Raw genomic sequence first — 23114 nt, forward strand, 5'->3', positions numbered from 1 at the left:
AACGAATTTCGAGTTAGATCCACCAAGCAGGCACTCAATTCGGAAGTGGTACAGACAATTTAAAGAAAGTGGGTGTATCTGGAAGACAAAATCAACAGGCCGGCCAGAAGTTAGTGATGAAACAGTTGAGCGTGTGCGTGCGACTTTCGTCAGAAGCCCCAAAAAATCAACGGTTCGTGCAAGCAGAGAATTGAACTTGAAGTGAGACAACAGTGTGGAAGATTCTGCGAAAATGTTTGAAATTTCAACCTTACCGATTGAAATTGTTGCAGGTGCTTAAACCTACAGACAAGGATAAGAGACTTGAGTTCTGCATTGCTATGCAAATCCTTATGGGAAGAGATGGTTTAATTGAGTCGGTTGTCTTCAGTGATGAAGCTACCTTCCACCTTTCGGGGAAAGTAAACTAACAAAATGTGAGGATTAGGACTTCGTCCTAAAACTTCATTGGACACAAATAACCGACTATTGTACATGAAATTCCAGGGCACAAAATGCTCTCCTGTCTTCATTTCCAGCCGTCTTGATTTACTATCGCCCTAGCGGCGAAATGCGTAACTAAACATCAGCTTTGCCAGACACTAAAACTTTTTGAGGTTTTCTTTCATTTAACATAAGTTGCGAATAAATAAACGTGAGTTATTAAACTTTGAAATCGGGAAGATCATTTACAATAGCCCTGTATAATTCCCAGTTTTTAAGGCAAACTTCCCAAAAACTCAAGTGTACAAACAGACGTTTCCTTTATTTCAACTTTATCTATTACTGCCTGTCTCCACCCACATGCATACACACAGACATATTAAAAATATAAAGGGTCTGTGTGATTCTGAGGTGTCCAAAAATTAAAAATTCAACTGAATTAAATGGTATCCTAAGGTGTGGAGTTCACATTTGCCATATCACATACTCAGATACGAAATACATCTACCATCGTAAGACACAAATATTACAGGATATACTAATCTACAAAAAAATGTTAATTGTATATGAATTTCAAAGTAAAATTAACCTAATCAACCTCAAGATATCTTCACCTGCAATAATCTTCCATTTGTCAGATAGATTGTCTTGCAAAGAACAGTAACAAAGTAAATGGATTTTTCTGTTTAAGACAGAATTTCTATTCGCTCGAAAAAGCTAAACAGATTGAATTCTGTTTCATTTTCCTCACACCTTTATTTTCCTTCCTAGACAAAAATAAAAGCTCAACTATGAGAAACTTGCCTCAGAGCATTTATAAATATGTATTTGGAATAGTAAAAGCTGCAATTTTTCACATCTACGGACAACAATTCACGCATAATTCCCAGACCCAATAATTCCCACAGAAATCAAAGAATTTCCAGTGAGTAGTCACCCTGGGTTCTCATTTTCATTCATTTGAAAATACTTCATGCACTCACCTTTCTGTCCCTGAAGCTGGGCCTTCATCTTCAATTGTTACTTCACTATTTTTCACATCTTCAGGTTCTACTTTAACACTGTCACTCTCAGTATTTTTTAATTCAAAGGCATTGAAGTGTGTAATGTTATCACTCGTATCCAAATATTTACTATCCTCCTGTAAAAACTCATTCGTCCCAGGACAAGAGTTCAAATATATGTGAACGGAGCTGCCACTAACATCCTCTGTCTGTTCCATTTTCACTTGTCCCTCCTCGGGCTCAGATTTAATGACTGACGATGATGACGCTGGCTCCAAAGTGTTTTCAACTGATGCTTCATAAAGAAGAGGTTTGGATTCACTTTCCACTGAGCAACTCATGATGCCAGGCTCTACCTTTACTTGCAGGAAAGAAGGTTGATCATCGAACTCCATCTGTGTTGATGAGGATGAGGCACTCGAAATCTGCAAAGACAATTTACACATGAACATCAGATTGCTTCAATTGACAAAAAAAATGAGAAAATATATGTAGTTTATATACATTTGAGACTGATTTATATGTAACTAAGTTTTGCATTATTCTGTTTTATATGTAAATTACTGAAGGTCCAGGCAAAATGCAATTTAAAAACGTGTTAATTAAACTGTGGTAGCTCAGATGTTCAGGCATCTGACTACAATGCGATACCAGAGGGTTTTTTTCCACCTGTTCAAGCGGCTTCGGAACCCAACAAACTTCACATAAAGTGTGTACCTGGAGGAAAGTCTGGGGGTTTAAGGCGACCAGGGGCTTGAAGCTGATCACATCATCACCCACCTTTGGCCATGATCAAGAAAGCGTGGGGCCCTAACTCCACAAACCTATATGCCTTCATGGCCTGGTGCAAAGCACAGAGGAGCACTTTACTTCTTACTTTTGCTAATTATACCTTATTTGTATGTAACACATTTTAGCGTAATTCGGTGTTACATGTACTATTATTCATAAAATACAGCTCATATGAATGTAACCAAGCTACAACAATGTCACACAAATATACATTTTTTGTCCTTACAAAATACAAGGTGAGTTTGAAGAATTACGAAACAGGATAAGCGGGCACGGTGGCGGTCGGTCTCAAGTTCCAAGGAAGAAGAATATGGCGGGGTGGTGTCACAGAGAAATCTGAGGAGAAAGATTTGGCACAGTTGTTCAGAACAGGAGACGCATTTTCTTTGACCATAATCACGATATGAAAACATGATAAAAAGATGTCAATAAATTCCATAATACAATTACAAATTAATAAAAACAGAACAGCAGTTCTTTCAGTGAATGTTTTCAGTTGTTACTGGTTGGCCCCTGTGCGGGGTTGCTAGTCCTCCATCGGGTGCCACCCTAGGTGATGGATAAGGGAACACCCTCCTGATATGGAGGGTACGGTACCGGGTAACCGGGGTGGAACAAAACTAGCAAAAGAGCAGCCTCAAGAGCTGTCTTGAAAGACTAGCAAAAGAGCAGCCTCAAGAGCTGTCTTGAAAGAAATGGGTCTAAGGGAAGGAAACCCAAATCAAATGACATGGAGAAATGGTCCCATAGCCTTGGTAGGCGACTATCTAGGGGAGTAAACACCAACAGAAAAACTCTGCCAAGGGTTAAAATGGTTGAGCGTTAGGCTGACAACTTCACCTCGTAAAAAAGCAACTTGTTAAGATCCCTGCACGTCAGCCTCGTATAAGGATGAGAAATACAGATGACGAACCAGGCAAGAACAAGGTATATGATAGGTCCATAGCAACATGGAACGTCTGAACAATGTTAATACCAGGTAAAATGCAAGAAATAGCCAATGTAATCACACAATGCAAAATTGATAATGTAGCAAGAGATCAGATGGCAAGGGCATGGTAAAACAGACAAAAAAGATTTACAGTGTATACTATAGCGGAACAACAGTGAAAACAGGACAATATGGAACATGATTTATAATAACAAAATAACTAAGAGAAAGAGTTTTATCATTTGAACCACATTCTAACCAATTAATGAGAGGATAAGTAAAATAAGTGTCAAGGGTAAATTCCAAAATATTAGTATACCGTCAGTACATGCTCGAACTAAAGAAAAAGAAGATGTAGAAAAAGAACACTTCTATGATCATCTAGAAAGAACAATAGAAAATATAACAAAATATGATATTATAATAATTGCAGGTAATTACAACACAAAAATAGGAGCGAGAAATAGTGATGCAGATATAATTGGTAACCATTCCCTACACAAAAGCAGTAATGAAAATAGCTTACTTGTAACACAATTCGTAATAAGAAATAGGTTGATAATTAAAAGCACCTACTTTCTGTATAAGAAGATACATTTGGGCACATGGAAATCTCCAGACGATGATACAGTAAATCAAATAGATCATGTTTTAATAGATAAGAGACACTCCTCAACAATCATAGATGTAAGAAGCCAAAGAGGACCAAAATGTGATTCCGACCATATTCTTGTAAAAATTAAACTAAGAGCAAGATTAAGCAATAACCCAATCAAACAGAACATATGAAGAACAAAATGGAACTATACAAAACTTGACAATCAAGAAAATAATATGAATTACCAAACAGCAATTAAAAATAAGTTACAACAAAATACTCAAGAAGAAACAATAGAAGGGAAGTGGAAAATAATTTAAAAAGTGTTAACAGAAGCTGCATAAGAAGTAATAGGGAAAGAGAAAACATCAAGGAAGAAAGAGTGGTTTGATAAAGAATGTCAGCAAATAATTAACCAAAAAAATGTTGCAAGAATGAAGATGCTGCAAATACAAAGAACTAAGGCAACAGGAAAATAATTTATGTAAGAAAAGAAAGAAGAATGGATGAGAAAGAATATCCAAGAAATATAATTACTTAGTCGAGAGTCAGAGATTAGAAAGTACTATGCAGCAATAAAGAGAATAAATAAGGGATATCAACCCAAAGAGATAGGATGTAAACGGAGAGACAGGAAGATAATAGGAGACAAAGAAAGTGTACTAGAAACATGGACAGAACACTTCCAAGAACAACTATACAAAGAAATGTATAGAGAAGATCAGACAGAAGATAACGACAAACAAAGCACAGAAGGAACACCAACAAGAGAAGAAGTTGAGAAGATAATAAAAAATCTAAAAAACAATAAATCACCAGGAGAAGATGAAATAACAGCAGAAATACTAAAATATTCTGGACCAAATATGATAGAAGAAATATACAATCTGATAAAACAAATCTGGCAAGAACACATACCAGAAGCATGGAATAATGGAATATTGTGCATAATACACAAGAAAGGTGACAAAACAGAATGTAGTGATTATAGAGGTATCATGTTACTTAATACAACTTACAAAATATTGACTAGCATTATACATGGAAGATTAACAACAGTAACAGAAAATATAATAGGAGAATATCAAGCAGGCTTTAGACAAGGAAGAAGCACCATAGATCAATTATTCGCAATAAGACAAATAATGGAAAACATTATGAACATAATACAAATCTTTACATGTTATTCATAGACTTTTGTAGTGCTTTTGATAGTATTAAAAGGCATAAATTAATGCAAACTATGACAGAATTACAAATACCGAAGAAATTGATTAGTTTAACAAACATCACACTGCAATGTATATATTTCAAGGTTAAAATATGGAGCGATACGGGTGAACTAACAGAATATATAACAGGAGTAAAACAAGGAGATGGACTATCGTACGTTCGTACATGTTTCTAGATATCAAAACAGATGTTCAAAAGAATTGATTGTCTTTAGTTCTCCTGGGGCAGTCATTTTTCCAACATGGCACATGTTTTTTTTTTTCTCGCTCATTTAGCACTTTTCAGAAACCTTAATATCTCAAAAACCATTGGAGCTAGAGAACTGAAACAAAATTCATTTTGTAACTAATAAAGTAAACTTTCTATGATATTAAAGTATGTTTTGCTTAAAATTGCATCGTAAGTACGAAAATTATGGTGGAAATTGGGGTAACAATAGTTAAAAAATTGGATTTTTAAGCCCGATTTTTTCAATGAAGGGGTTTAGTCTAAGGCTTGATTTTTTTTATGTGTAAACCTGCTTGCAGGGCGTCTGTAAAATACATCCCATACTTAGAATAACGAAGTCTTTTCTTTTTCTTTTTTAAATTTGTGTTAAATAAAGCCTCAGAAAATATAGTAACATAAGGTTTTAACACTTGACTTACCAGAAATTAAAATTACAAGGTATCACAATTGAAAATCTGTAAAATTTCATTGCAAAAGGTTTGATTTATTAGGCACCCATGACCAGTTGGTGTTGCCAGTTCCAAAACTGAGCTCCCCCCCTTTTTTTAAATGTAGCAGTACATGCAGCTTAAGATAGGCAGTAGCATGCCCAGGAATTTCAAAAGGGAGAGGAGGGGGTTACATATAATTTTTTTAGTAGGCAGCCCTTTTTTTGGCACATTATCCTGCCTTTGACGTAATTGTTTATGGAATACTAGGCCAAAGGTACTGGGTTATGACCCCCACCAATCCCTCCTTGGGCACTCCATTGAAAGTAGGCTATTTGTTTTGGAGGGTCAAAACTGGTAGAATATATTATTTTGGTTTCCTTTATTTTCCACATATTTTTTTTTCTTTTTTCCCCCAAGAAAATACATTCGTTGAAGTAGATGTGAGTCATGCACAGCAGAAAATTCAGACATGTTTTGATAGGATATGAGGCAAACCTGGAATTGATCTCTGCATGTACAATCTCTGCTGTCATTCTTCCCTTGCCTAATGTGCAGAATGTAGGGACTTGTGAATGTTCGTTATCTGTGACAGGAAATGGAGTGTTCAGTAAAATTTTTAACTGGAGAGGACTGTCATAAATACACTTTTCAAAAGATCTAACTAATCTTAACGAACTCATTAAAAATGATAAAACACTTCTTAGGTCAAGACTACAGGTGGATGGCTTAGAGACAATATGCAAATATCATTGATAATAGTTTTTTATATGGTAAGATATGTTGTGATCTTCAGAAGTACCACTTAAAGAAAAAGTTAAGTAAGGAAATTTTAAAAATCAATTTGCATCATATGGTTAGGCAAAAAAGTGTCACGAAAGCCTTATACCAGTTAAATCAATATGCCTGACATGTAAAAAAAGGTAAAGTGTTCCCCTGTGCTTAGCACCATGCCATGAAGGCGTTGGAGTAAAATTTTCATATCTGGAGAAAATGATTCACTTAAATGCCAGAATGGAAATGTCTTTGTGCCAACACAAGAGAAACTAAAGGAAATGAATGAAGTCTGTTCTGTTTTTGATGTATCTTCTGTTTCAGAACTAAGGATGCTGATTGCAGAGAAACAATAAAGTGTTCTGCTCGAAAAACTATTCACATCATACAAAGAGTGCAAGGGAAACTGGAATGTTGCTTTTCACAAAGTATTAGAACTGAAGGAAAGGAAAGCAAGTGTGACAATCCCTTGCGTGGCCAGTACAATCATATAATTAAAATTATAAGAAGAAAAATGTAAATTAGCGGAAACTAATGTTGAAAAGGTCAGAATCATCGTTTGATTGCTACCACTTGGTCAAGAAAAAATATGATGAACTGAAGGTTCCTGTTAATTTACTTAGGAACTTAGAATTCTGCCTGATTTAACAAAGAGAATGAATAGGAAACTGGAGCTGACAATACCAACTGGCCATGGGTACCTAATAAATCAAACCTTTTGATATGAAATTTTGCAGATTTTCAATTGTCATACCTTGTAATTTCAATTTCTGGTAAGTCAAGTATTAAAACCTTATGTTACTATATTTTCTGAGGCTTTATTTAATCCAAATTTAAAAAAGAAAAGACTTCGTTATTCTAAGTATGGGATGTAGTTTAACCTTACTTTTCAACATCAGAAATTAGGTGACATACGTTACCTCATATTGACCAAAATGAGTTCAATCTAAAAGTTGAGATTTTTACTGTGAGTTAGGTTCATGCAGAGCTTCCTTTGTGCTAAATTTCAGAATTTTTGAAGAGGACCCATCTGACATATTTAATCCCGAAAACTGTCAAAATTCAATGAACAGCCATGTTTGAGCCCATGCTGTAAAAAAGGGTTGCATTTCTAAGCACTGATATTTTATTTACAGACATCCTGCAGGCAGGTATACACATGCAAAAAAAAATCAAGCCTTAGACTAAACCCCTTCATTGAAAAAATCGGGCTTAAAAATCCTAATTTTTAACTATTGTTACCCCCAATTTCCACCATAATTTTCGTACTTATGATCCAATTTTAAGCAAAACATACTTACATATCATAGAAAGTATACTTCATCAGCTACAAAATTAATTTTGTTTCAGGTCTCTAGCTCTAATGGTTTTTGTGATATTAAGGTTTCTGAAAAGTGCTACATGAGTAAAAAAAAGCCATGTGCCATGTTGGAAAAATGGCTGGCCCAGGAGAACTAAAGACAATCAATTCTTTTGAACACTGGTTTTGATATCTAGAAACAAGTATGTACAAACGTATGTAATAAAAATGATTTTTTTCTAAAATGGTCATGCAACCATTTTTTTAAAAAAATTGGTTGATTTGACATGGAATGACCCGTAGTCATAATATCTAGAAGAGACGAACAATTAAAGAGAACATACAGGATATTAGAAGAAGAAGCCAATAAAATTGGGTTACAGACAAACATGAACAAAACCAAATTCATACTACTGACACCAAAACAAAGTAAAAAAAGTTACCACCAATTTACAATAGATGACAAGAAATTCGAAGCAGTAACAAACTTCAAGTATCTTGGAATGATGATAAATGACCAAAATAATGTGCATGATACAATTATAGAAAGAATAAATGCAGGGAACAAAGCATATTATGCCAATATACAATTACTAAAAAGCAAGTTAATTAGCAGATATACAAAACTATTGATTTACAAAACACTTATAAAGACCGGTAATAACCTACAGTACCAAGGTATGGACAATGAGTTTAGAAGACGAACAACAATTAAGGAAAACAGAAAGAAGAATACAGAAAAATATAGGGACCAATCAACGTTGGAGATTTCTGGAGAAGTTCAAAGAATAAAGAGATAAATTTCATCTTAAATCAAAAGGATATAGTGAGATTTATTAAAGCCAAAAGAATTAGTTGGATGGGTCACATTGAACATATGAATAAGGATAGGATGCCGCGAAGAATCATGTATGAAAGAATGTATTCCACAAGAAGAAGAGGCAGACCCAAACTAAGATGGCAGGATAGTGTCGTACAAGATCTACAAAGAATGGGAGTCCATGGATGGAGAGAAAAGATAATGGACTGAGATGCCAGTTGGTAAGGTAAGGTACTGTTTGGCCATGAAGAACAGAAAGTGGAAAAGTTAAATGCTTGACCAGATAGTAAAATTTGTATGGGAGGTGGATGCTAATTAATCTACATAAAACTTAATAATCAAATTAATAGATTGATTAATTTACCACTTTATGACAGAAATAAAGTGTTTTACAAATATCTTGTTCCTCAAAATAGATACAATTACAGTATTTAAAAAATGATACGTCATGGTATCTAAATCTCATTTGTAAATAATTTTTAATATTATTATTTATTATTAAAGTAGAGTTACAGCTAAGCTTACAATTTTCTTTACATTGATTCTGTAACTACAAAAACAGCTTTTTGCCCTACTCAGTTATAGGCTAGATGTTATTTTTTCTTCACATTGACATATATGTAACTCAGGTTCAACTGTACTTGATTTTCAGAGAGAATATATTAATTGGTAATGAAACAGATGATTTTCAATGACCTACAAGCTTCTGTGGATTGTGTCATTCCAGCATTAATAATAATCCAACTTTCAGTTGCAGAATAATGGACCACATTCATGAATTTATATGGCCTAATCATGTACTCTACATTCAATGTAATTTCACCTTCTGATTTGAGAGCAGCCCGAGAAAAAAAAAACAATGCAAACTAATCTATGCAACTGAGACACAATTCTTTAAAAATTCCAATAGCAACCATTCATTCATCTTGTAGTTATGGTTGCAACATGGAAGTCAACAAAATTAGAAAATTTCACATTATCATACAAAATAATTATTTTCCGTAGGAATCCATTGGTATACCATTATGTCATTTGGCACACAAATAGTCAATTGATGTCTTAAAAACAAGTAATTTAAAAAAATAATAGAGTGTTTTGAATCTTGGAAAAACAATCATTTTTTAAAAAAATACAGAATTCAAATTAAGCTCTTAAAACAAGAAAATGACATCAATTTGAGCTCTCTAGGTCAAATAGTTTTTGATCTACAGCAGTTTAAATATTACAAAATGTTGTTAATTTTTTGCAACTTTTGCTTTTTGGTAAGTCAATAGCTAAAAAAATTTGAGCCCATAAAATCTGAAGTTTTGTAATTTTTGACCTTTGGATAAGTAGAATGAATGAAAAAAATCTTATAGATCTGAATACCAAAGGTTCAAAAATATTTGACAATTTGACAAACAATTAGCCTATCTAAGGATAAAGTGGACTTGAATAACAAGTGTTGCTTTTATGTTTTGATTCTTTAGGTGCAATGTATCCCCATTAGAGTTGGAAGTGGTTGTAAAAAAACCGGAGTTTCTTTCCGTGGCTTTTTCAGTTGGGTCTTTTTCGGCTTTTTTCACAAAAGTGTCTTAAATCAATGAAAATACAGGAGTTGGCAGTATTTTCCCTGTTCCATGGTTTTCGTTTATCTCCCTGCTGTAAAATAGACATTCATTTCTAAATATAAAATACAATTTACAATATGAAATCCATAGCTAGACATAAACAATGTTTTAAAAAAAGCTGGCCTTTCTGAATGCACGGTTCTTCCCAAGTGTTATCTTAATATTTCGGTAGGTTTATTAAATAATATATGTAGTATAAACATATTCACATAACTAGAGTAGTTTTGTATGTGTTTTTAATACTCCCTGTGCCCCATAATTATAGTCCAGTATGCCAAAATGGTAACTTTTTATTTATGTTCTTTTGGATACTTGATCGGCCAATTTGTACTAATCCTTGAGTAATAACGTTGTATGACTCATTCTTGTGTTTCATTTTCTTCTTCTGTATACACCAATGTCACAGTTTGAATATCGGACAAGTATTATGGGACAACAAACAAAAGTGTAGCGGACAATAATTATGGGACAGAGGGAGTAGAACCTAATAATATGATATGATTTTTAATGTTTGATTGATTCATTCATTCATTTGGTGTTTTAAGTCCACTTTATGCAGAATAAGGCTAATCGGGACTGGCCCTACAGTTTAAAGTGGTATCCGAACCACTGTGTGCCTCCACCAGGTATCAAACCTGGGACCCCTTGATTACAAGGTGACAACGCTACCACTATGCCATCAGGGAGGCCTTTCAATGTTTGAATTTGTAATATGAACACGTACATGAAGCAAAAAAGAAAATACTGCTCTAACTTTTGAAACTCTAGTATCAAATCTCATTACATAAACTTTGTATTCTGGCTTTCCAGTACATCATGTATTATTTGGTTAAATGGCCGCTAAACTTGGTCACGAAGCAACTAGTGGTGTATTTTGGCCGCTTGTTGCAGTAGTTCTCAACCTTTGTGAGACCACAGACCAGTAAATTTATTTCTTACAAGTCGATGCCCTGATCCCAACAATTTCACTCATAAATACATTTCTGATCTTTAAATTTTATATGGAAATTAATATGCATTCTTAATTAATATTAATGTATCAACTATGGCATTATCATAGTTCAGTTATGTAAAGACTTGCTGTCAAATATAAAATTAGATTTAAATTAGTTGTCAACCCCTGGGTGCAATGGACCTTTGCGGCCCAGTGATTAAAAAACACTGGCACTAAAACTCAAGCAGAAGTAAATAATACTGGCTGCCAATGGCAAAAAAAAAAATCTATTTAAGGAATCTGGACTGGACCTACAGCTTGAAATGAGATCAGAAGCACTCTGCCTCCACTGAGTATTGAACCTCAGACCCCTTATTATTACAAGGCAAAGCATACGTTATTCCACTCCAGAGGCCCATTCATGATTATAAAAGGAACCTTCTATCAAAAAGCCGACCTTTTTCCCAACAAACAGTACTTGCAATTTATTCTCTGTGATTGATAGGCTAAATTAAATCTTAGCTAACAATCTTATAAAGTATAGAGAACATTCAGACCGAAGCAACACATGACAGAGAGGAGGGGGGGGTCATATTGAAGTGACAAGTGACATGGGCCCCATCAGTCTATAAGCAAGCATCCACCATGCATGCACAAACAAGAATGAGGCGACATTATGCGTGCCACTGAAGGAGCTTTCAGACTGAAGTCACAGATGACAAACAACACAGGTCTCTTTCAGTATAAAGTAAAACATTCACTGTGCATTCAACAACAACAGATTGAAGCAGCACGATGCACGCCATTGAGAAAACAGTATAGTTCGAGCAACATGCAAGCAAGTGACATGTTTAGCTCATTGTCGGCACTTTGGTTCAAAGGTTGAATGGATTACTGAAGCTTCGATTCTAAGGGTTGGTTTCCAAGAGCCATGAGTCGCTTCTGTCTCAAACCTCCGTTAAACGGAATATATATACACAGATTCACATAATACGTATACTTCTGCATATGTGTTGTGAACATTAAAGATTTTTAATTATTCCAAAACATCAGATATTTTAATACTAACATTTGTTTCATATTTTATGACATCAACATTTAAATTGAGACACAAACATGTAAAAGCTTGTTTTAAGTCCATTTCATGGTCAGATGTGCTCATCAGGACTACACGTTTAGTTTTAACCCTAGCTTACACATGCCATACAAGAAACTTACATACGGGGGGGGGGGGGGGGGGGCTCACACGAGCACACTTTTTCTTTATTACTGAATTCAAGAAACCATTTTATTATTGAATCACTGCTTGCTTTGCTGATTATATATGTGCAGCTATTTATTAATTATAATAATTACAAAAATTACTATCATTAATAAAAAAAATAGTAACCGATTCTTGCTTGAGTGTCTCGCATATATTTTATCATTTACTAAAACTCACAAAATCAATTATTTCGTCTAGGAATTAATTCGTGCGCCTGGACAAGAGATGGCGTAACGAGCGTATCGTCCGACAGTTCGTCTCCTGTCAGCGCGCATCGTTCATAGTATAGGGCAGTTGATTGACGCGTCAACAACAGAATTTTTTGTAGTCAACTGAACATGGCGCAGTTTGTGCCAGATAAAGTGTTTTTGTGGGGTGTTCTGCTTCATTACTTTAACATGCAGAAAAGTGCTACTGAAAGTCATCGTATTTTGGTGGAAGTGTATGGTGACCATGCACTAGCTGAGTGAACGTGTCAGAAGTGGTTTGCACGGTTTAGAAGTGGTGATTTCGGCCTGGAAGACCAAGAGCGACCTGGACAGCCAAAAAAATTTGAAGACGAAGAATTGAGAGCATTGCTCGATCAGGATTCGTGTCAAATGGGAATGATTCAAAAGATGTCACATTGGGTTCCACATGAATTGAAAGACAGAGACGTTGAAAGACGAAAAACCATTTGCGAATTGCTGCTTCAAAGACAGAAAAGAAAGGGGTTTTTGCATCGCATTGTTACTGGCGATGAGGAGTGGATCCATCACGAGAACCCGAAACGAAAAAAGGCCTGGGCGAAGCCAGGTGAACCAGGTCCATCACAACCGAAACGAGATATTCACTGTGCAAAGGTTATGTTGTGCATATGGTGGGATATGAAAGGTGTGGTGTAATATGAGCTGCTGCAACAAGGTGAAACTATTAATGGAGAACGTTATCGACGACAATTAATGCGTTTGAAGCAAGCTCTGGCCAGGAAATGACCAGAATGGGAGAACAGACATAATAAACTTATTTTTCAACATGATAACGCTCGCCCACATGTCGCAAAACCTATTTAGAAAATGTCGGATGGGAAGTTTTACCCCACCCGCCGTATTCACCAGACGTTGCTCCTTCGGACTACTACTTGTTCGATTGCATGAATAACGATTTGATTGGACAGCGGTTCACTTCTTCAGAAGATATCGAAAAATGGGTCTCTGACTGGATCACTTCAAAGGATGAGGACTTCTTTCGCCACAGAATTCGTAACTTGCCTGACAGATGGGCGAAAGTGGTGGCTCGAGATGGACAATATTTTTCTTAAGGTATTTATGTATTTTGTGTTTGAACTAAAGCTTCAATGTGTGCGTAACAACCGCACAAATTAATTCCTAGACCAAATATATTTTTTTATTAAGCTTTTTTGTTTGTAGAAGTGCAGTTGTTTATTAAATATAATAATTACAAGAATTACCATTATTACAAACCAATTGTACACTGTCACTGTCTCGACACCTGATATGCCCACCAAGTGCATTTTGCCGCCTAATTACATTACAATTAGGTTTTTATGCACAAAAGTAATACAGAAATATTGGTAACATCCTAGGAAACAATGTAATATATTTTCAAACAGTTGAAAAATCTGAAAAATAGAGGTGGTGGGCCTGGAAGGCCCTCTCAGTAAGCTAGGGTTAAAGTTGTATTCGAACCACTGTCAATATGTGTCCACTGGGATTGGCTAACATCTGTCTCTTGGCTGCTACATCATGTAATTTTTTTTAGCTAGTTGTAAAATATGTCACTACAAACCTGTAAACTCGTAACAGTAACTTCAAGTCCAATAGGTTAGCTGCAATTGGTAAAAAGCCAAAATTCCATTTTTTTGCAAACTGGCTTTTTATCGAGAAAAAAAAATCCATTCAAAAAAGCCAGCTTTTTTGGAACTCTAATCCTCATGCAGAAAACTTTCAGATGGTGTATGGAACATGAAGATGAACAACTTTGCTCAATGACTTTTAGCTCATTTTGGTCCACCTCAATGACGTAGTAGTACCCCTTTTGCAGAAAAGGGTCCCCCGTGGAATCACAAATGTACAGATTTAAATCCCGATCAGACTAAGTGCACTCAAAAAACAATTGTTGTGTTTTTCTTTATTTACTTCTTTGGATGCTATGAATTCTCATAAAATGACATTTTCAAACCTGAATGTATGCAACTAAATTACAAATATTCACAGCATGACATTTATTTTTTATTTCGGTTGGGAAGCAAAAAAATTCAAAGTGCAGTAAGGGATAGACTCGGTAGGCATCCTGCAGAGTGTGATCGATACCTCTAACAAATCATTTGAATAATTTATTTTATGCAAATGCATCAAATACAATAAGCAATATGTGTGAACAGTGACACCCACACACTGCCTCTGCTGGTAAGATGTTGTTTCCACAGCATAATGTCACTATTAGAATATTATCCGGCAGTAAAAAAAAATGCCAGACAACCACAAAGCTCTCTATGGGGTTGCATATATTTAGGATAGAAAATGTATTTAATTTTTGAGTTCTCGGCTGTGCTCTAGGTTTACAGTTGTTCTGATTTCTGTCATTTGGTGGCACTGGGGGGTGATGTTGGCAGGTAGGGTTGTCTGCTGTGATGTGCTGGTTAACGCAGTGTGATTTGTGATCTTTGGGTGGATGGTAAATATTAGGCATTTTCTAATCATTTGCAATCCAAAGTTATGAAATTAATACAATGTGATGCAAAACTCTCCTAACACTCATTTAAAAAAATCATTTAATGTAAAACTAGAAAATATTTCCGAGTATTGTTGCTTGTGGTCAGTGGCGGCACCAGGATTAATCATCTGTGGGTGATGAGATGGTGCGGAATAAAATTTAGGGGGTGTGATTTTCAAAACAAAGGAAGCATGAAATATGCATGCATCATGCATGAAATATGCATGCATCATTTAGCAGTGGCGCAACCAGGAATTTTTTCTGGGGGGCAAGTACCAGGATAAACGTGCCAGTAATAATAATAATAATAATGTCATTATTATTAGTCTCGTAAATCATGCAAAAAGGGGAGAAGTCGGTGCTAAAGCATTTGTGTGTTTTTAGTTTTACACACATGCAACATGGAGCGACGTAAAAAATAAAGTAATGCAACATGTTAACGCTACATTGTGTACGTATTTAAATGCATTAAATAATCAATTCATTCACCTCATAACAAACCAACAGCAAAAATGATATAAATCTCTCAAATGTGTATGCTCATTTTCATCCAAACAATTGTTCATGAATTTAAGACCAATCTGGTTTGCAGTAACAGTCTGAAGTTGATCTTACTTCTCTCTGCTAATTTACAATGCTTCACTCGCAAGAAAATGTTTAGATGCAAATCATTGCAAACTGAAGACAATATTAATTTAATAGGGTGCTGCATTCTCTCTTCTATAACGTTTTAAATTAGATTGTTCACCATCCCCTAGCTACTGCTCTGAATTTTTACGAATTTATGAAATAAATTTTATGAAATGTATTTTTATTTGTGTAAAACTTGAAATTGAGGATGGCATTTGCCTCTCTGTGTCCCACCGTGTAGGTGCCCTTGGCAGTCTGGAAGAAAAATTAAAGAAATACATGAAAACTAATTCCACCTTGAGTATCATTTTTCGCTGCTACTCTTAGATTATGTTAGCCTTGCTTTTCTATTATGTTACTTCAATGTTTGCTCCAGCACCCCCCCCCCCCATAGAATTGATTTCCGAACAAGGTTGGGGGGAGGTAATGTCCCCCTGTGGTTGCGACACTGGCTATCTTCCGTCTGCTGCAGATGCTGTGGTGTCAGGACAAAATGCAAAGTGCATGGCAATTTAATCTTTGTAAAAATCCCCTTCGGCCGCAATATCCCCATCAACGAACTGTAACATTTCTTCATGAACTTTGGGAACAGCAGATGGACAATAATACTGTTTAACAACAATGCCAAACGAAACTTACTGAGCTGTAGGCAAATATCAAAAAAACACAAACAGGCCACTTAAAACAAAAGAAGAAACAATTCTTAACAACAACACTGACGAAAGAAAAGACAACGGCCTTTGATCATTCTAGAGACTGGCAACATTGCAAGGGAATATATGCGGCTTCTCTTTCAAAGCTTGGCTGTTGTATACAATAACAGAGGCGGTCTCACTACAATACCTAACATTCTGGCACTCAATGTGACTACGACATATGACACTGTAAGAGTTAATAGGTTTTGATTGCTGAAGGGGGTGTGGAAGAAAATTAGGGGTGCACAAGCACCCCTTTGTGCTCCCCTGGTGCCGCACCTGCTTGTGGTGATATGTGGGTGAACTTGGAAATTTGCTGCACCTGCATGTGACAGAGGGTGCATGGAGGAGTTGGTAAGAAGTAAAATACCGTGCACGATGAGTCTTGCACAAGAAGAGAATTGCTATGTTGGAAGCTTATTTTGCTGTAAATTCTTACGAATGTTCCATCCAAATCTTTCAGCAGAGGTTCCCTGATATTCCTGTACCAGGGAGAACAAAAGTTTTTGATCTATTGAAGTCGTTTTGCAATACAGGTATTCTCCTGCTTCCATACCAACCATGTCCATTCACAGTGCAGAACAGTTATTTTGACAAAATACTGTTTCCCTGCTGGCTGCTTTGGGGAGGGGGAATATTAAGGTTGCCACTTCTTGCCCAAGCAGTAGGCCTAATTGGCTGTTTGACCAAGAGTTCCTTTGTAGGTAAACGTGGCAACAGAGGAGAAGGTCACTGCCATAAAAGGCAGCCCCTGCTAAGCCGTCGCAGCTACAATGTTCAAGGTAAGCCTAGAAGAGGCCAACTGTGAATCACGATGCCAGCTATGATGGAGGAAGTTCAGCTTAGGCTACAGCGGTCTCCTCGGAAGTCAATTCTGCGGTTGTCACAGCAGGTAGGAACATCTTCTTTCTGTCGTAAGGCTACAAAGCATCTGAGTATACAGGGTTCGTGTAGAGCAAGAGCTACGACCTTCGGATTTTGCAAAGTGTGATTATTACTTCCGATGGTTCAAGAGAATCAAGAGCAACAATGTGATAACCAGCTTAACAATACTTTCTTCAGTGATGAAGGCTGATTTCATTTGAACGGGTATGTTAACAGTCAGAACACGTGCATCTGGACTTCAGAAAATCTGCATCCATTACATGAAGTCCCACTTCACTGTCAAAAAGTTTGAGTGTGGTGTTAAATTTGTAGGCAGCAAATTGTGGGACCCTTTTCTTTTCTGTTAACTCAGCTGTGTACGCAGATATGATCCATAATATTGTGGCAATGTTATAGTTGGTTCCATCAAGATAATAAAACCTGCCACACATCGAATGAGACAATGGTGTAAAAGGAAAAATTCTTTTGCAATGGAGATGCTCTGCGAGTTCTTCCTAGATTGACTGATTTCGAAAAAATTGTGGCCACCTTGCTCACCAGATTTTATTTATGGGAATATCTGAAAAATACAGTGTACCATAACAACTCTAGGATGCAGCAAGATCTGCAAAACAACGTAACCAGAGCCAAGAGGGACATCCCAAGCAACACATTGAAAAAAGTACGTCCAAAATGTGTTGTCGCATCAATTTGTTTATTTGAGAAAATGGAGAACATTTACAGCATATTCAGTAAATACTGTCTGGTTGTATGTAAGCATTAATTTCAAATAAAGTCACAGTATAAAAGTATTTAAATTAAATTGTCGTTCACTATTTTCATGAAAAAAAAATGAGATCAAAATTAAGGGACTTTTGAATAACTCTGTATTAAAGATTTCATATCAACCACTCAACTTATAGTTACAGTTTTAACATGTAAGTCATCAAATTTCGGCAAATTCACAAATAATACATAAAAATTATTTTTCATAGGAAACCATTGGCATTCCATTATGAATTTTGCAAACAATTCATCAATTGATATCATTCAAACATATTTCTATTTCAAAGAAATTCAAATACCTGTTTTTGAGATTTATGTGGCCATGTTATACAGGGTGGCACAGAAAAACAAGATGGTTTAAAAAATGATACAACACAGTAAATGAAAAGAGTTTCTCTTTATTCATGTGCTAGCCTTACAGCCACATTATTATTGAAAAAAAATATGATTTACACCACCATTAAGTGAGGAAAATAACATCTTATGTTGCAATTTTGGTTCACACACAGCTGGAGTTGGTCGCTGAAATTTCTCTTTTCTGGGGAAGATAAAACATTATTTTGTTGTTTTGTTTTTTCTTCGCGTCACATGGTAGATCCTGGGAGGGAGGTGTTGGGGATTCCACTCCTTCCTAGCTGCCATTTCAGTCATCATGGAGTTGTGCTTTCATTGTTGAAATGGGTGCTATTTCCGCACTTAATGTTGATGTAAATCATATTTGTTATTTTTCTTTCAATAATAATGGCATACATATGCTGTAAGGTTAGCACATGAATAAAGATTAACTCTTTTTAATTACTGTTTACATCATTTTAAAAATAATCAGGATTTTCAACCCTACCCTGTATTTCAAATTAAAGCTCATTAAAAGAAAACAACAACAAAAAAAAAAGTACAAATCTGAGATCTCTAGGCCAATATTCATGTCCTACATTTGCAGACTTTTTTTTGCATTCCAGATCATTGTGCATTCAGTGATTTATCCACACACACCTGACACCCCCCAAATTTTGACGAATACACTGCAAGCAGAAAAGTGGACCCCCCCCCCCGGGGGGTGTAAATAAGGATTTCTATATTAACAATAGAATGACAATATTTCAACATTAACAGAAAGGAACCATTTGTAGCTCTACAAGAAGCGTAGTCCAATGGACCTTTCGATCAAGTAAAACCAAAGTGTCAAGGAAGGAGGGTGGAATGTGCAGCATGGTCATTTCCTGGAAACACCAGCTCCCTTGACAAGGCTTCGGTCAGCTCTAGGGAAGGGACATTGCCATCTGGAAAAAGTCAAACTGACCTCTTACCCTCTTTACAGGAAGCACATACCGCACACAGTGTTGACAATTCAGCGTTTGAGTACCTAAATAATATTTCTTAAATACGTTACAGATTTGTAAATTCAACACCTGCATCAATGAAATTTACATTTTCTTGCATTTTCCTTTCGATTCTTTCATGTGAAAAATGTACAATACAAGTAAGGGAAGAAATACAAAGATACAGGTTTAACTCAGTGTAGCATCTCGGTTCATATGTTGTCGTTCTGCTTAGTGTAACAATGTCTGAAACTTTACTGCAAAACTGGCTGGAGAAAGTAGAGAAAATGAAACCAGACAGAAAGAAACCGAAAGTTGTGAGTAGAGAAGCAGTGACACTATATGTAGGTATAAATTCTTCCAAAGGATATTCATAAAGTACCAATATAAAATTTACTGACTGAGTATTCAATATAAAACGGCAAGTATTTCATGAAGAACCTAAATGATTCATTCACGTCTATAGTTGATGTATGTGACCATTTTTGTGGCTCTAAGAGTTATTACCTTTGTAAAAGAAATTATATATTAGAAAGAGAGTTGTAAAAGGAGGAGGGGAGGGTCCATGTGGGGTGGTTGCCTGGGCACTAAGGACAAATGGGGTGCCGAAAAAAGTAAAACAGATAAAAATAGAAAAGCGTTAATGTGGCAGTGTTTTGTCAGTTTGCAAAGATATAGATATAGTAAAAATTGTTTTCCTCTTTTTATCTAGTCAGTTCCCTGACATAATCACATATTTAATTTATCCCAACTTTTCAGAAGAAGCAAAGGAAGTATAAGGAATTAAACATAAAAAGAAATTTAATTTACATTAAGTTCCAAATTTATATCTGACTACAGGCGCACCAGTGGGGCATGTGGAGAGAGAAATTTTGTTTGGTTCATTGTGCTCTTTGTGTTGGAAAGTGAAAGAAATGCTATCCAATTTTTAAATAATTGAAAATAAAGCATTACCTCAATTCAGAAGTGAAAATTCCTTGCGGTCCCTTCACAGTTAACATGCCATGCATTTATTTGCACATGCTATTTAGTTCTCTTTTAAGGCAAAGAGGCACATTACTTCTAATTCCCTAGTCTCTTGTACAGTATTTGAAAGATACACTCTCAATAGCACCACGCGTATTTTACAAAGTTTTGTAAGGGTATAAGACTTCAATATGAAATTCTTTGACCAATTTCGTTCAAAAGCAATAACACGTATCTATCAAACGTGCATCCCAACTTTCCATTATATTTTAAAGTCTTCATGGTCATGCTCTAAATATAAAGAGAATTTCATTACTTTATTTCAGTTTGTGAATCATTGTGTAAACATAGATTTAAAAACACCAGCAGAATTTGGAACTCACTCGCTACATAGAACTATTAAAATTACATATATATATATATATGCATATTTTCTAACTGAAAAGGAGGGGGCAGGGGGCATGTGCTGAGGTAAAGAGGATGCCGAACAAGGAAAGCAAGATTGTAAAGTGTAAACATCGTGGCATACTATCACCAGAGCGTATAGAAGAAATAGTGTGCGCACTCCCTGAGTTGCCGTGGTCCACCGCCTAGATGGCAGTGGTGACGTTTGAGAGGGCGCGGAAGATGCTCGCGTTGCTACATAAGAAACAAAAATGCATGTTACTTACGTTTGGAGAAAAGCTCAGCAGCTGGATAGTTTGGAGAATTTCCGAGATGATTTTGCTGTCTTCGAGGCACTTAATTCCTTTCTTATCTCCTTGGTGCGGAACAAAAATCAACATTTCAGATAGTGAAATACGAGTTTAGGTAGCGTACGCAGCACATGATCTTCATAGCATCCTAATTGCGAAGTTTTTACAGCAATTATATTTAAATTGTCCAAAAACTCAAAAAATATATCACCCCATAAACTATTAGCACATGATATTTTTTCTGCAACAAATTCTTCCACTCGTAACAGCACATCATAAACACTTTTCGATGCATAGCCGTCGCCCGAACCATAGTCTTGGAATAACGTAAGTGAGGCAGGTACATTAGTTGGTTCCCCGTGCAGAGAAATTGTACACAGTTTACAATCCGTCACTTTGGAAATATACCGCACTATGTATCCTGCCAAATGATACACCAAGTATTCTTTACCAACACTTTGTTCATTTAAGTTCGGTATGTTGTTTTCCCAGTCCGGTATTTGAATTTCATCTTCAACAATGGAAATTTTTTCCCTTATTTTATTTTCAGCTTGCTTCTTCACCGAAAGATTTTTATTTTCGGTTGATCTTGCCAGAGTTCGCATTTGATTAACAAAAGACATCAGAAGAGATTCAGTCCTGTATTCACAGTTTCCGCCCGAAAATAAAGCAAGTTTTGCTGGTACGTAAATTGATTGCAGCATATGTAAGTGCAGAAAATCCACAGTGGAGGGATGCTCATCACAAGTGAACGACCGCAATATACCAAAATCGCGTTCTAGAGGATCTTGATTAAATTTTCCTGTCAAAACGTACTTGTAATTGTTCTTCCACAAATATTCGGACACTTCTAAAGTACTTTCTAAAGTCACTCTTAAGGACTAGAGTTTTTTCTGAACCGAAGGAATTTCGATTATCTCTAAGGACAGCATTCCATTTTATTAAAGTTGTATGTGCTTCTGATCCTTTATATAGTGCCTGTGCAGGAGTGAATGAATTTAATGCGTCAATCAGGCAGTTTTCCCTTGTGAAATTTTCCGTTGTTTCACTGCCTTCTAACCCCTCTGCATTAATACTCCGATAAAATGTTATTCCATTAGCCACAGATCTGCTGAACAGCTGCATTGCGAGTTTAACATTCATTTGTTGGAATGAATTAGGATCCAAATGAGCAGAGGTCACTTTATAGCAAGCTTTCATACCGGAAAGTTCAGTAGATGAATCATGTTCATACACTTTTCTGTAAAATGAATATTCAACAATATCACAATTATAGTACACCTGCATTTTATCAAGGAAGTTATTCCTTATGCATTTAAATATATGTGGTGCGTCTGAAAATGCCCAAAGCTTTCTACTAGAGACAGGTGGATTGGATATAGAGCACTTAAGATTGTTTCTGTTTCCGGAAATTCCTAAGCATTTCCATAACTTTTTGTTAGATTGGCTACCGTCAGATGTAAAACCAATAATTCTGACCCCTGCTTTTTCCAAATGTATGATTGATTACCTGGATAAGTATTTTTGTGAGAATGTCACCAGGGGTGGCATTCCTACTAGCATATACTGCTATGGGTTGAATCCAATTATACAGAAAAGGAAAAAAACATAAAAAATAGAGCATGATTTGCTAATTGATTCTTGCTTTCGTCTGGAGTAAGATTTCCCAAATCAACAAAGCCATCTATTTTTAAGGAATTCGAGTTAAACTGAATTGCTTCCCTAAGTTTAACTTCATCACAAATCAGCATTCCGGTATGCTCATTCTCATTCTTTTCACCAAAAAAAAGTGTTATAGCGTAGATGGCATGGTAATTTACGCCGTAAGAACATTTAAGACCCTTCACAAATTTTCTCAAGTGAGCTTCAAAAGGCAAAGGTAGCAAATCGTGATGCAAACAGTGTCTATACCCCTTGGGGGACTTAATTTTTAATAGAAGAGAATCCAGTATAAACTCAGAAGTGTATCTCATTCCTGTCTTACTTTTCAGTTGGCATTTCTTTAAGATTGTATCAATTACAATTTTTTGATTTTTGCTAAGAGACGCGAACTGTTTTGACTGTGTGACCGTTGTCTTTAATTTAGCATCTTTAACGTTTTTTTC

At 35.9% G+C, this 23114-nt stretch overlaps 1 protein-coding gene across 2 annotated transcripts in view; it reads right to left on the bottom strand.

The window, feature by feature from the left end:
- The window catches only part of LOC146001744 (uncharacterized), a 114778-nt gene that overhangs the window by 77042 nt on the left and 14622 nt on the right, over window positions 1-23114 (bottom strand). For both annotated transcript variants that reach the window (XM_083139456.1, XM_083139455.1), the window contains exon 2: window positions 1407-1852. In XM_083139456.1, the coding sequence (XP_082995582.1) occupies window positions 1407-1852 (446 nt within the window). The remainder of the gene's footprint in view (window positions 1-1406; window positions 1853-23114) is intronic.

This window comes from Lepisma saccharinum, chromosome 17 (assembly GCF_977018435.1).
Source record: "Lepisma saccharinum chromosome 17, izLepSacc3.1, whole genome shotgun sequence".
Classification (NCBI taxonomy): Eukaryota; Metazoa; Arthropoda; class Insecta; order Zygentoma; family Lepismatidae; genus Lepisma; species Lepisma saccharinum.